This window comes from Euleptes europaea, chromosome 11 (assembly GCF_029931775.1).
Source record: "Euleptes europaea isolate rEulEur1 chromosome 11, rEulEur1.hap1, whole genome shotgun sequence".
NCBI classification, from domain to species: Eukaryota; Metazoa; Chordata; class Lepidosauria; order Squamata; family Sphaerodactylidae; genus Euleptes; species Euleptes europaea.
Genome location: NC_079322.1, coordinates 21,238,687 through 21,254,639, shown reverse-complemented (window position 1 = coordinate 21,254,639; position 15,953 = coordinate 21,238,687). Strand labels below are relative to the sequence as shown.

Below are 15,953 nucleotides of genomic sequence, written 5' to 3'. Positions count from 1 at the left end.
GAGTCATATTCAGTAGAAGGCAGCTTCCTGTGTTCATGGGGAGGGGCTGTTGCTCAGCGGTAGAGCCTCTGCTGGGCATGCAGAAGGTCCCAGGTTCAATCCCTGGCATCTCCAGTTAAAGGGACCAGGCAAGTAGGTGATGGGAAAGACCTCTGCCTGAGACCCTGGAGAGCTGCTGCTGGTCTGAGGAGACAATACTGACTTTGATGGACCAAGGGTCTGATTCAGTAGAAGGCAGCTTCCTGTGTTCATGGGGAGGGGTTGTTGCTCAGCGGTAGAGCCTCTGCTGGGCATGCAGAAGGTCCCAGGTTCAATCCCTGGCATCTCCAGTTAAAGGGACTAGGCAAGTAGGTGATGGGAAAGACCCCTGCCTGAGACCCTGGAGAGCCGCTGCCGATCTGAATGGACAGTACTGACTTTGATGGACTGAGAGTCACATTCAGTAGAAGGCAGCTTCCCGTGTTCATGGGGAGGGGCTGTTGCTCAGCGGTAGAGCATCTGCTGGGCATGCAGAAGGTCCAGGGTTCAATCCCCAGCACCTCCAGCTAAAGGGCTCAGGCATATAGGTGATGTGAGAGACCCCTGCCTGAAACCCTGGAGAGCCGCTGCCGGTCTGAGTAGACAAGACTGACTTGGCCGGACCAAGGGTAGGGTCGCCGGGTCCCTCTTTGCCCCCGGCGGGAGGTTTTGGGGGAGGGACCTAAGGAGGGCGGGGTTTGGAGAGGGGAGGGACTTCAGTGCCACAGAATCCAATTGCCAACGCGGCCACACTCTCCAGGTGGACCGATGTCTGGGCAGGACCTGCAGAGGGAGCCCGAGGCGCCGCGGCCGGCCAGCCGCGCTTGACCCGCCCCGCTCCGGCCTTCCTCGCCTGCGCGCGGCGGCCTGCAGCCGGACCCCCCGCGCGCGCCCCAGCGGCCAAGGAAAGCCTGCGGGAGGCCGGAGGACGCGGACCAGCCTGGCCGGGGCATGGCCCAAGGCGCCGCCGCCGCCCCTCCGCCCCGGCTCCTGCCCCTGCTGCTGCTGCTGCTGTGGAGCGGGGCGGTGGGCCCGAGCGCGCCGCCCCCGCCCGCCCCTTGCCAGGCCCCGGCGCAGTGGGAGGGCCGCACGGTGCGCTACGACCACCGCACCGGCAAAAACACCCGCGCCCTGCTGGCCTACGACGGGCCCGGGCGGCGCCTGCGGGTGCTGGAGGAGAGGAAGGGGCTCATCCCTTGCAAGAAGTAGGTGCCACCCCGCCGCCCGCCCCCCCCCCCAGCCCTCGGGCGGCCCCCGGGGGGAGCGAGGAAGGGCCGCGGCCGGGAGGGTCTTTTGGACTGGCCGATGCGGGGGGGGGGGAGAGAAAGTTTGCAACCGATCGCGCGCTCCTTTCGCTTCCATCCCTCCCCCACCCCCCCGTGTGCTGGACTTTTAACCTCCGTGTTTCATTCTGGGTGGGATGCGTTCCAATTATTAATGGGTGTCCATCCGCATGAACACGTGTATGTCTGTCCGCATGAACACGTGTGTGTCCATCCGCATGAACACGTGTGTGTCCATCCGCATGAACACGTGTGTGTCCGTCCGCATGAACACATGACGCTGCCTTCTACTGAATCGGACCCCTTGGTCCATCCAAGTCAGTATTGTCTACTCAGACCGGCAGCGGCGCTCCGGGGGTCGCAGGCAGAGGTCTTTCCCATCACCTCCTTGCCTGGTCCCTTTAACTGGAGATGCCGGGGATTGAACCTGGGACCTTCTGCCTGCCCAGCAGAGGCTCTACCACTGAGCAACAGCCGCTCCCCATGGACACGGGAAGCTGCCTTCTACTGAATGTGACTCTCGGTCCATCAAAGTCGGTACTGTCCATTCAGATCGGCAGCGGCTCTCCAGGGTCTCAGGCAGAGGTCTTTCCCATCACCCACTTGCCTAGTCCCTTTAACTGGAGATGCCGGGGATTGAACCTGGGACCTTCTGCATGCCCAGCTCTACCACTGAGTAACAGCCCCTCCCCATGAACACAGGAAGCTGCCTTCTACTGAATCAGACCCTTGGCCCATCAAAGTCAGTATTGTCTCCTCAGACCAGCAGCAGCTCTCCAGGGTCTCAGGCAGAGGTCTTTCCCATCACCCACTTGCCTTGTCCCTTTAACTGGAGATGCCGGGGATTGAACCCGGGACCTTCTGCATTCCCAGCAGAGGCTCTACCGCTGAGCAACAGCCCCTCCCCATGAACACGGGAAGCTGCCTTCTACTGAATATGACTCTCAGTCCATCAAAGTCAGTACTGTCCATTCAGATCAGCAGCAGCTCTCCAGGGTCTCAGGCAGAGGTCTTTCCCATCACCCACTTGCCTTGTCCCTTTAACTGGAGATGCCGGGGATTGAACCTGGGACCTTCTGCATGCCCAGCAGAGGCTCTACCGCTGAGCAACAGCCCCTCCCCATGAACACATGAAGCTGCCTTCTACTGAATCAGACCCTTGGTCCATCAAAGTCAGTATTGTCTCCTCAGACCGGCAGCGGCTCTCCAGGGTCTCAGGCAGAGGTCTTTCACATCACCTACTTGCCTAGTCCCTTTAACTGGAGATGCCGGGGTTGAACCTGGGACCTTCCACATGTCGAGCAGTGGCTCTGCCACGGAGCCACAGCCCCTCCTCTGGTTGAATCATTCCAGAGGGGCTAGCTGTGTTACAACGCCATCCTGTGCATGTTTACTTAGAAGTAAGCGCCATTGACTTTGATGCAATTTACCAAGAATGGCTATCTCTGGACAATGGAAAAAAGAGGACAGAAGGTGCATGTTCACTGATGCAGTTTAGCACATCAGTAGATCTAATTCTCAATGTGGCCAAATCTGTGGATACTTAAATCCAAAACTTGGAGAAGGCGGATTATTCTACAAACCTGAAAAATGCCCCATGTTTGCAGAAAAATCTGAATTTTAAAAAGTGGGGCGGGGTTAAACCCCCACAAAATAACAGAAGCAGCCACTGTAGCTTTAAGAAAGTGGCCATTGCTAGGCAACCACAACAGTATTGCCGGTCTTTAAGCCTTTTTTCCCATCAGTAAAGGGCAGGGTCTGTTCCAGGACTGTCCTGGCCTTTGAAGGAGGACTCATCAAGGCCAGGGCCAGTTGCAACCATTGGGTAACTTGCTACCACATGATTGGCGTGACTCAGCCAGGCTTGGCTGCTCACTTCTGTTCAACAGCAGCCATCTCACAAAAGCCACTGTGGTGTAGTGGTTAAAGTTTCAGACTATGGTCTGGGAGATCCAGGTTTGAACCACTGTTCTACTATGGAAGTTCACTGGATGAGCTTGGCCCAGTTACACATTCTCAGTCCAATTTGGCTCACAGGGTTGGTGGTTAAAAAGGAGGAATGGAAGCAGGAAAAGGAAGCAAGGCTATGGGGGCTTTCAGGAAGGTAAAGAGAAGATTGTGGGAGAGGGGAAAATGAGAAGCCCCTCAAAAGGACTTGTGGGTCCTCCACTTGTAAAAGGTGTAATCACGATTTTTGCACTATATGTACCTTCATACCTTTCTAGCTGGGAGAACTTCCCAACATTTCTGGTAAGGCGTCGTTCTCTTTTCATTAAATAATAAAATACAATATCAGAAATATACTAAATACAATAAACAACAATATACTGCAATAATGCAATGCATGTACCAACATAAACTCTAGAGTAATATCAAGAGAAAAACTCCATAAAATTCACTTCCTAAATTATAATGCATTTTCATAACCTTCAAAAATGGCAGCCAGGGCTTTGGGAATGATTCTTGTTTTCTCTTCTTAATATTCAGTTACAAGCTACCTGATTAAATGAGTACAAAGTTTCAGCTTTCTAACTGGCATGGAAGAACTTTATCCAAACAATTCTGCATGAATCTACAGTGATAGCTGATCTATTTTGAGCTTTCTATAGCGTTTATATGGATGTGTATCAATTACTTTGTAATGAGATGTGTTGACAGTGAGCAGGAAGGGTCAGACCTATAATTAGATGGTCCCCGTGTCTGCGTAGTTGGGTCAGTCCTTTGGAACAGATAGGAAGCCCTATACGGTCCGATGCAAATATGACAGCAGCACTAAAGACCAGATGATACCTTTCAGCATAAACACAGCTTCAGCAGGTGCCATGAGTCTTCAGCGGTTCGTTTAAGTCAAGGGTCTGCAGCATATATCTTCATAGCCAAACGTAGGTCAGTATGGAATGTAAAAGGTAAAGGTGCAAACACCGGGTCATTACTGACACATGGTGTGACATCACATCATGATGTTTACTAGGCAGATCACGTTTATGGGGTGGTTTGCCATTGCCTTCCCCAGTCATCTACACTTTCAAAATAAGAAAATGAAGTCTTTAAGTTAAGGTGTATTGGAGGGGTAGGCAGGATGCAGAATAACCAGTTTGTGGAAGGAATGGCAGGCAAAGATTTTATGGGGCTGAATGGTTTCATAGAGGTGCTTTACAGCAGTGGTACTCACTCCATGTCTTGTGGAGAGCCACACTCATATTTACTATCAACCTAAAGTGTCACATGCCCCTCGTGGCTTGAAGCAAAATAGCCAAAAGGTAAGAGAGGGCTTCTTCCATGTTTCCAAAGAATTTATAATCTCCCATTGGGGGTCCGGTCTCATTGGAGTAATCCCCAATCTTCCTGACCCAAAAGGAAGTACCGTATATACCCGTGTATAAGCCGAGGTGCCTAATTTCTCCCCCCAAATGGGGAAAAATTAGGCACCCGTGTATAAGCTGAGGGCCGGCTTATAACCCCTCCCCCCCAGCAGGCTTACCTTAGATCCATTAGCTTAGATCCATTAGCCCTCAGCTTAGATCCAGGTGTGCAGGCAGGCGGTGCCCCCCCCCCCGCAGCCCAGGAGGCCCCGCAGGCCACTCTTAGGCTGCTCCAGGCCCGGTGAAGGTGGCGGCGGGGGCCCCCTGTGGCCCAGGAGGCCCTCCCCAGGCGCTCCTGGCCGGGGGGAGCCGCGCGCGCCCGGTGGGGGCGGCGGCGGCGGCGCGGCCTTCCAGCGGCCACAGGAGGCCCTCCCAGGCCAGAGCCGGCTAGGAGGAGCCGGGCGTGCCCGGCGGCGATGGCGGCGCGGGCCTCCAGTGGCTGCAGGAGGCCCTCCCAGGCTGGTCCTGGCCGGGTGAAGCCGCGTGTGCCCGGTGGCGGCGTGGCCTTTCAGCGACTGCAGGAGCCCCCCCCAGGGCGCTCCTGGCTGGGGGAAGCCGCGTGGGCCCGGCGGCGATGGCGGCGGCGGTGGTGGTAAGTTCCCCCCTCCCTCCTCCCTCCTCTACCGTATTGACCCGCGTATAAGCCAAGGCCGGCTTTTTCAGCCCTTTTTTTGGGCTGAAAAACTCGGCTTATACGTGAGTATATACGGTAATACGATCTAGCCCAAGGGTTTCAAACGTAAGGCCCGAGGGGTGGATCTGGCCCCTTGAGAGCTCTTATCCAGCCCGTGAGCCAGTCGAGGCAGCCACACACACACCCCTCAATCTGGGTTGGCCAGGCATGGCCTGGCCTGACCAAATGACATATCTGACCCTCGTAACAATTGAGTTCAACACCCTCGATCTAGCCTGCTGGCTTTCTCAGTTTCTCACCTTCAGGAGTGACAATACAGCTGAGGTGTTTGCTAGTAAACCTTTTGTCTTTCTCCAACCAGAGCCATTTGCAACAATGAGTGCCGAAGTGCTCTGTTCTTGGGGACCAGTGACTCATCCCTTGTACTTTTCCTTGGTGCAGGCTACCAAGCTGTAACCAAGCCCCTGAACAAAGGGCAAACCCCAATCATTGTAACATTGTTGTGATCTCTAGGGTGGCAGGCATTTCTCCCTGCTGTATTATTGTGATCATTGTCCAATGTTGCTTATTGCAAATAACCTGCTATTAGTTACATGACTGATTATCCTACAGGGAAAGAGAGCTGAGGGAAATGTCTCTGATCTTGCTGTGGAATTGGACTTACTTTCCGCTCACATCAATTTCAGATTCCCTTCTTGAAAGTGCATGGTTTTTCAAAACGTATTTTGTATTTTACAGATCTTTTGCTTGCTGTTAGTCACTTTGGAGTCTCCTTGGCTGCCAAAAACAAGCATAAAATGTAAAATAAAATAAAGTTGAAGTAAATTCAGGGGTTAGTGTCCTAACAGTGTCATCCAGCTAGCGTGGTGTAGTGAGAGCCTGCGTGGTGTAGTGGTTAACAGTGGTGGTTTGGAGCGGTAGACTCTGATCTGGAGAACCGGGTTTGATTTCCCACTCCTACACATGAAGCCAGCTGGGTGACCTTGGGCTAGTCACAGCTCTCTTAGAGCTCTCTCAGCCCCACCTACTCACAGGGTGTCTGTTGTGGGGAGGGGAAGGTGATTGTAAGCCGGTTTGATTCTTCCGTAAGTGGTAGAGAAAGTCGGCATATAAAAACCAACTCTTCTTCATCCTAAGCAGAGTTGTACAGTTCTACATCCATTGTAGTCAATGATATTAGGATGGTATTGTATAAATGGCCCAATGTATCACTGGCCCTTTGTTCTTGACCTTTGAAAATATTATCTGAAAATTATTTTCCTGGCCTTACAAAGGGTGGGTAAACAAAATTTGCACAGGGCAGTATTTAGCTTTATGGAAGAAAAAAAAATGGGAAAGATTGTTCTTGCAAGATGTTGAGTCATTTTGGCCATTGCCCAGCTAAGCACTCAAGCATGTGGCTAACTCTCTGCACAGCTTAATGGAAGACAGGATCTGCCAGCTCTCTGGCATGCCTTCCTCAAACATCAGTAAATGTGGCTTGGCACATAATATGGTAGAAATGAAAAAAAAAAGATTTGGGAAATTGGTTTGTGGCAAGGAGTTTGTAGGGAAAGGAATACTAGCGCTATGCAGAATATAAAGAACAGAGTGCTCTGTATAGGTGGTTGTGACTGAATGCAATATTTTTTTCTTGAGCTTGGTGGCCAGTAGCGGCAAAGTTTTCCTAGGCTTCAACAATTCTGCTGCAAGTTGGATGTTTATGCCAGGTAGACTAGTCCAGTTTACCATCTACTCGAAATGGTAGTTTTCTTTGCACAGGGAATTTGGCGATTTATTGATTTGTTTTTACTTTACTTTTGCCTACCTTTCTCACGGAGACTCAAGTCAGATTACACCATGTAAAACAGTTCAGTCTAACAGCAAGAGAGAGTTAATAAGCAATGCGATAGGACTAGATTTACAAAAATTAGAAACAGTGCAAAAATGTATCAGATATGATGTGCTAAGTAATGAAGAAAAGCAAATTGCAGAAGTAGAAAACAGTGCAATGAGAGCAGGGTAATATGTACAACAAATAGATAATACATACCATACATAGTAACATAGTCTACAGTCCCTTTCCCCTCCTGAGACTTTCTCTACCACTTAAGGAAGAATCAAACCAGCTTACAATCACCAACTTTCTCTACCACTTAAGGAAGAATCAAACCAGCTTACAATCACCTTTCCCTCCCCCTCCCCACAACAGACACCCTGTGAGGCAGGTGAGGCTGAGAGAGTTTGACCCTTATACTGTAGCTCTATTACCTTTATAAAATTGCTCCCCTGAATAATTCTATTTTTCATAATTTGCAGAATGCCAGAAATGTGGGAACCTTCCTGACCTCCACAGGGAGCCCATTCCACAAAGCAGTGACCACAAAAGAGAATGGGAAAGTATTGAAAGATATTCTTCAATACGATGTACCTAGTCTATCCTATTTAGCCTAGTTTCCACTTGGATCCCCAGGGAAGATATAAGCAATCCCCCATCCAAAGCAAGAGACCCACTCTTCCCTTCCAACAGGAAGTATCTCAGTCACTCTTGCTATCCGATCTTTGGATTTAAGCCAGTTGACTGAGACTAACTAGGACCTCCCCGGTGGAAAGAAGAAGAGCTGGTTTTTATATGCCAACTTTCTCTACCACTTAAGGAAGAATCAAACCAGCTTACAATCACCTTTCCCTCCCCAGAACAGACACCCGATGAGGCAGGTGAGGCTGAGAGAGTGTGACTAGCCCAAGGTCACCCAGCTGGCTTCATGTGTTGGAGTGGGGAATCAAACCCAGTTCTCCAGAATAGAGTCCGCTGCTCTAAACCACTATACCATTCTGGCTGTCATGATGGACATAATCCTGCCCAAATGAGAAAACTAACAAACAAATATTGACTTCAACAAAATGGACTGAGAGAGCATAACTAGCCCAAGGTCACTCAGCTGGCTTTGAGTGCGGGAGTGGGGAAACCAACCCAGTTCGCCTCCGCCGCTCATGTGGAGGAGTGGGGGATCAAACCTGGTGCTCCAGATCAGAGTCCACCTCCCCAAACCACCGCTGTTAACTGCTACACCACACTGGAATTGGACTGCCTGTGACGTGAATATATGAAGCTGCCTTATACTGAATCAGCCCATCAAGGTCAGTATTGTCTGCTCAGACTGGCTGTGGCTCTCCAGGGTCTCAGTCGGGGGTCTTTCACATCACCTGCTGCTTGATCCTTTTAATTGGAGAGGCCAGCAACTGAATCTGGGACCTTCTGCATGCAAAGCAGAGGCTTTCCCACTGAGCCACACAGCCCTCTGCTGTATGGCGCAATGTAAACAGAATGGGAGGTGCAACTTTTGGATTTTAGTAAACAAATTTTTATAAGTACCCCATGCTAATGTTATGTCCCATTAGGAACAAATGCCTGAACTACAATATTTGATTAGGGAAAAATAAAATATGTGGTTTAAATATTATATTCAAACACATTAAAGGCTTTGTTTTTCTTAAGAATAATACAACGCTGGATCCAGCTCCATTAGTTATCCCCCCTCCACCATAGAAAGAATGTATTGTATAGTAAATTGTTAATAGTTACCTTCTCAGATAAGAACTAAGGCCACCAGGTAAGGTTTTTTTTGTTTTTGTTTTTACAAAAGATCTACACTTTGAGGTATATAAAGGCATTCAACATGCAAGGAAATCCATAGGTATTGCTCTTTCAGAAATCTAAACATTTACATTGTAGATTTGCCTGACAGGTTCGTCATGTATTATACACCTTCAGAGTTCGTATCACAGATGTCATTGTATCCTGAACAAATGCTAGTCTTCCCAATCGTTACACAATTTACTGTGCCCATTAGTAAATTTATGGATTTATGGATTGACTCAATAAAGGAAGCCACAGCCTTCAGTTTGCAAGATCTGAGCAAGGCTGTCAAAGATAGGACATTTTGGAGGACTTTCATTCATAGGGTCGCCATGAGTCGGAAGCGACTTGACGGCACTTAACACACACACATTAGTTGCTATGTTGATTTCCATCAGTACTTTTCCATTTATCAAGGAGCTCTTTTCAAGGATAAGGCCAATTGAGGGACAGCTGCCCATCGGTGAGGGCAAAACTATTTTGAATACCTTAAGTCCTGACAGTGTGAGGATTCAGAGGCAGTGGTGGTAAGGACACGGTGCACAATGGGAGTTTAATATGGCAGGAAATGCATCAGGACCCTGGACAGAAACAGGGGAGATAGAAGAAAGGCTAAGGTCAGGGAGGCAGTCTAGATCAGTGGTTCTCAACCTGGGGCCATATGGCCCCCTGGGCCCCCCCAGGATATTCCAAAGGGGCCACAGATGAAAATTGTGTAAATGGCGGGCCTTGGCACAAGACTAGGGGGCCACAGAGGGAAGTGAGAAGTGAAGTAAACAGAAACACATGGAAACCTAACACATGACTTTCTTCATTACACTTCTATGCATTGTTTGCAACTGTGGATTTTTGTATCACTGTAATCTTGTGCAACGGTGGTAGAGGCTTTGTTCTCCCTTGTATGTGAACATTGTTGTTTATTAGCATGTTGTATTCCCTTTTTGGGGGGATTTTTTTTTTAAATTTCAGTTTCCCAATAAGAACTGCATGTGTGCATTTTGTGTGGCTGTTTATGCTTCTTTGTTCCTTGGCTATTTACAAACAAAACATTTAAATAGCTACCTTTCTACTGGTAGGATGGGGGGGGTCACAGGAAGGAAACAAGGTCGGAAGGGGGCCACGGTCAGAAAAAGGTTGAAAACCACTGGTCTAGATTGTTGTTCTGGTGTATGGTTCAGAAGCCTACTTGGGTCCTGATATTCAGCTGCAGGGCCATCTCTGCTTTTGGTGCTGAGTCCCTGGAGAAGATAAGTTCTCAGACAAAGAATTGCTGGGGAGGTGTCTGAGGACATTCTGCAGGCAGACATTGTCAGACATGTTATCATGCGTTGGCTGTAGGCTAGTGGAAGCAGGGAGGCTATTTTAGGATAAAGTCCTCAGGCGGCTTGTTGCTTTAAGGAAGAAATGGATATTCTTTGTTGTTAGGAAAGGAGAGTCAGTCATTCTAGCTATCCAATTTAAAGACGGAGAAAGATTCAGAGATTGCACGTAGATTCCTTGGAGGATGGAGAGAGAAGAAAAAGAAAGAGAGATAGCTTATATGCCAATAAAAGGTTGTGTTGCATTGTGTGTAAGAGAGAGAGCGGGAAGGAAGGAAGTCCCTAAGAACAGCAGTCTGAGATTAAAGAGATAGCAGCAGAGCAGACAAGAAGAAAGGACAGAGTAGGAACTGACTACCTTGCTAGCTCTACTGCCCTTTCTATAGTAAAGGTGTAATTGGAACAAAGTGACATTGCGCTCTCCTTCATTGGCAAGAAGATGATGGAAAAGGTATAATAGCTAGGCAGTCTTCTCCCTTATCATCAGTGGAGATCTTCAGGAGAGGGTTTCTTGCCGGCTTGTTCAGGGAGAAGTTCTCTGCCAGTCTCAAGATTCTTTGATATCCCAGAACTCTTCTAATTGCAAGAAGTTCCTTAGCCTTTGTCTCAGACAGTTGAGCCTAGATGTTCCTGAATGTTTCTGAGCCTCTTTAAACTCCTACAATAGTTTCCATCTCCCATGGTGTGGCAGAATTAGCCTCATTGTATATGTATGCTAGAGAGAGCTCTGAACAGAGAGCTTTGAATAAAACAAGAGGTTTTTGTGTTGCTTTTGAGCAAGAAAGTTGTCCGGTGAGCCAGAATGCAAAGGTGCGTGTAATAACCGCTGGCATGGATCACCATTATGCACCAATGTTGTTTGAGAATAAACTATCTTTGGAGAAAGCTCTTAAGAAGTTGAAAATGTGGGTAAGGTTCAAACTGTGATTTCTTGTTGCCGTAGCTGGCATGTATTCTACAGTTCTTGGAAAACATCTTGCTAGGATTATGATCACCCAGCTACTAATTTAGGAAGGTTAAACAGATTGGGAAAAGTTGGCCTGTATCTCGTGGCACACAGCTGTGAGCTGCATGGCGATCCATGTTCATACACTACATTTTTTGCTGTAATTCTGGTTGTGCTGTGCAAAGGGTGATGTGGGTGTCTTTCACGCAGGGATGTTGTTCTGTTTGGCCAGCTGGATGCCTCTGCTATGGGAGGGTAGCTTCTGATTTCGTGCTCATTTGAATCATGGTTCATAAGAACATAAGAAAGACCATTGGGGAGGGGCCATGGCTCAGTGGTAGAGCATCTGCTTGGCATGCAGAAGGTCTCAGGTTCAATCCCCGGCATCGCCAGTTAAAGGGACTAGGCTAGTAGGTGATGGGAAAGACCTCTACCTGAGACCCTGGAGAGCCATTGCCCGTTTGAGTAGACAATACTGACTTTGATGGACCAAGGGTCTGATTCAGTATAAGACAGCTTCATGTATTCCTGCTGGATCAAGGTCCATCACATCCAGCAGTCTGTTCACACAGTGGCCAACCAGGTGCCTTTAGGAAGCCCACAAACAAGACAACTGTAGCAGAATTATCATGCTTGTGTCCACAGCACCAATATAATGGGCATGCTCCTCTGACACTGTAGAGAATAGGTATGCATTATTAGCGGCGGAGGCTAATCTGATGATCTGAATTTGTTTCCCCACTCCTACGCATGAAGCCAGCTGAGTGACCTTGGGCTAATCACACTCTCTCAGCCTCACCTACCTCACAGGGTGTCTGTTGTGGGGAGAGGAAGGGAAGGTGATTGTAAGCCGGTTTCATTCTTCCTTAATTGGGATAGAAAGTCGGCATATAAAAACCAACTCTTCTTCTTCTTTTGACATGGGGGAGCATCAAAATATTGGCAGTCTGAAGAGGTAACATTTAGAATTCTGCCTACCTATGTCTACCACCTCATTTTGGAATGTGTAGGTTGGCTTACCAATATACCAGATACCCTGATCTTGATGTTTAAATGTGTGCCTGTATTTGTAGTAGGCCTTGCCAACCAAATATTGGCGAATATACACTTGCATCGTAGCCTACAATTTGCAATTTTCTGACCACAACCACTGACTGATCCAATCCACAGACAGAAGAATCGTGGTCAAATTGGGACGTGGCAGTTGGCTATCATGCAGCAAAAACAGGATTTGAACTTCCAGTCTACTGTCTAGTAGCTACCTGACCACACTATAGTACACCAACGCTACAGACTTATATCAGTTGGCCAAAGAATCCTGGGAATTGTAGTCTGTTTACCATACTAGGAATCCTCAGTTACAAATGCCAGTTCCAGTGCAAAAAGTGCGCCTATATGCAAATAAGTATTTAGGCATAACTTTTTATAAATTTTAAAGTAATAAACTACGGATAGAGTAACAGCCTTATCATTACCAGACAGCAGATAGATTAAGTGGTGGTCATGAGAACATACAGGAAAGTGTGAAATCAAAGAAGATCTTATAGAAGGATATAAATCACAACTGAATAAAAAATGGGTGAGTGTTTCTGTCTTTGCCTTTCCACATGGGCAGATTCTCTGTTTGATTGGTGTATTCAAAAATGAATTCATTGAGGGGTAAGGCATTATCTCTGGCCAAAAAGAAAAGTCTTCCAAAGGTTGGAATGGTTAAGAATTCAAGATAATCTGGGAGCACTGGAAAAAATGGGGTGCTCCGTCCCCAGAAGGAGGGTGCCTCCAGTTAGAAATGCCTGCCATCCTTCAAAGAACTCTACTTCCAAGGGTTTTCTTGAGTTGAAGGAATAATTACTACACCGGCTTGTGCTATACACCATCAATCTCCCCTGGTGTTATATGAACAAAGAATCACCAGCATCTATTCTTTTCTTTGTCTGCTTTTTTCAGATTTTTTGAATACATATACCTATATAAAGATGCAGTGATGTTTCAGATTGAGCAGGTCACAAAGCTGTGCTCCAAGATGAGTTTGACTGAGCCGTGGGATCCTTATGATATTCCAGACAATTCAACCTATGAAGATCAGTACTATATCGGGGGACCTTCGGATCAAATTATGGTACAGGAATGGTCTGATAGAAAACCAGCTAGGAAATGTAAGCATTTCTTGCTTTACTTATTTTATTTATTTATGCGATTTATTTATGCGATTTATCACCCGCCCTCCCTGGCCGAAGCCAGGCTCAGAGCAGGTAACATCATATAAAATACATTAATATAATCAATAATAAAAATTAACCAAAAAATCTAAATTTAAAACAATAAAAATCCCAGTTAAAACTTAAAAACTACAGAACTACAGATGACGCCTAAATATCACTCATGTTGCCAGAGAGAGGCGGCAAGTTACCCCTCAGTTTACAAAAAATAATATAAAAGGAGAGGAATTTATTATCTTTTCTTTGACCCAACCAGATACCCTGCTCCCACATAACCTTTTCTTCTCATCAAATGATGTTTAGTATAAATACTGTTTTTGTTCCTCTAAGAAATAAGTAATGCTGTGCTTATTGCATAGTGTCTGTAAAGACTGTTTCACATCTTAATTTTTTTAACCAAATGTTATGTATGTGTGAACAACTGTGTGTGTGTGCGTGTGTGTAAAGTGCCGTCAAGTCGCAGATGACTTATGGCTACCCCAGTAAGGAGCTTTCAAGGCAACTGATTAAGTAGAGGTGGTTTGCCATAACCTTCCTCAGCTGCATCTTCCTTGGTGGTCTCCCATCCAAGTACTGACCCTGCTTAGCCTTCGAGATCTGACGAGATCGGGCTATACTATACCATTCCACATCCCATGGACACCTATAGGAGTGTAATATTTCGACAAAATTTATGTCTGGATTGCATCCCTTTCAAAATGTAAATGTCTGCCTTAAATCTGTAGACCTATAGAATCTGAGCTTCTTGGAAAGTAATCTTGGATTGATTCTTATTCAGATGGGGCCATGCAATGGCCAGTTCCCTGTTGCTAGTACTGTTATCATTATTAAGTATCATTAAGAGGGTGCCTCAGAAATTTGGAGGGTGGAACTCAGACATGGTGAACTACATTGACAAGGTTGAACTGGGAAACCAAGTATCCTGTTTTAAAATGTTTTATTTCTATACACAAATATATAAACATTGAAACATAAACAATCATATTATTACATTTTACGAGTTCACTTCTTTGAGTTATGTTACTCTATCTTCAGTTACTTCAATGGTTTTCAAAACGTTTTGAAGTCAGACCCTCAAGTATTGGTGGTGGAAAGTGCTGTCAAGTCGCAACCGATTTATAGTGACCCTGTGTGGTTTTCAAGGCAAGAGACTAAAAGAGGTGATTTGCCATTGCCTGCCTCTGCATAGCAACTCTGGACTTCCTTGGTTGTCCCCCATCCAAGTGCTAACCAGGGCTGACCCTGGTTAGCTTTCAAGATCTGATAAGATTGGCCTAGCTTGGGCCATCCAGGTTAGGGCACCTCATACATTATGCAGAGGCAAACCTAAATTTGCCATTGAAGATCCCAGAGCTTCCTTTCCCAGCACTCACTGGTCCTCCTGTTTCCTTCTGATCCACCTGCAAAAAGATTTGCAACCCATTCTTTGGTCCCAATCCACAGGTTTTCAGGGCACTCGAAGCCAATGAAAGCCATTTCCAGAATAAGTGAGTTCATATGTGTAGCATTAAGCCTCAGTTTGGGGAGGGGGAGATCAGAGACATTTTTTAAAAAAAACATCAGTATAGTAAATCAGTACAGTATAGTAAAACTTGGAAATTATCCATGCTTGTCCCATAAAATGCTTTGTGCTTCATTACAGTTGAAACCTGGGTTGGAGTTTATACAATGAAGGACTGTTACCCGGTTCAGGAAACCTACACCAAGAACTACAGCATGACAGCCTCCACCCGCTTCTTTGATCTAAAGCTGGGGATAAGCGACCCGTCCGTATTCACTCCTCCCAGCACCTGCCAAACAGCTCTGCCAAAAATGATGAGTGACGAATGTTGATGGTGGATGTTGGCTTTTATAGGCAGACAAAAGATATAGTGTTGATGGTTGTTAATAATCAACTGCTGGCATCTGAGTTGATAGTTGCGTTTTGCAAAATGGCAGAGTTGGGGGAGGGGGCTAGGCAAAGTAGGAAATGCATCTCTCCATCAGTGTCTCATTCTAACATTGCACTCATAAACTGTGGTTATTAGTGTTTCTGGACATTTATTTAAGGGGTTGGGGTTTTTTTGGAAGAACTTTATTGTTTTTATTTTCCAAAAAGCATACTATGCTTTAGAAGTATGTTAAAATATGATATACTTTTTATTCTGGAGGAATGGATAGAGTATAACATATTCAGGAACAAAGGTACTACCATAGCATGGCATCAGTAGCCAGGAACATCCTACTGATTAAATACATTTTCTAGTATCGCTCTCCTTAGTCTTCTGGAAGCTATTGTACTGCACTGACTATGTGTGTGAATATGTGTGCAAAGAGTCCAGGATACCAACATTAGCTAGCTTACAACAGGAGTAAGACATTATTATACTAAGTGTTCTTGTACTTGCTACTTTCATGGAAGGTACCACAAGGTCAGAATAGGTATCTTTTTATGTCATGCTCTGCTTGTGTGGTCTTTTTTCAAGGCAGTGTTTTTCGAACTTGTGCAAGAGATAACTAGTTGCTTTACTTGTATTAGCAGTATTTCTTAAAAAGACTAGCAGCTGAAAACTA

At 46.6% G+C, this 15,953-nt stretch overlaps 1 protein-coding gene across 1 annotated transcript; it reads left to right on the top strand.

The window, feature by feature from the left end:
- The first annotated feature begins 969 nt into the window (after positions 1-969).
- Positions 970-15,245, top strand: EPDR1 (ependymin related 1). Its single transcript, XM_056857764.1, has 3 exons — positions 970-1,223; positions 13,129-13,337; positions 15,043-15,245. Exons 1-3 carry the CDS (start codon positions 970-972, stop codon positions 15,231-15,233), a joined length of 654 nt encoding a protein of 217 aa, XP_056713742.1. The 3' UTR covers positions 15,234-15,245.
- Positions 15,246-15,953: the final 708 nt, after the last annotated feature.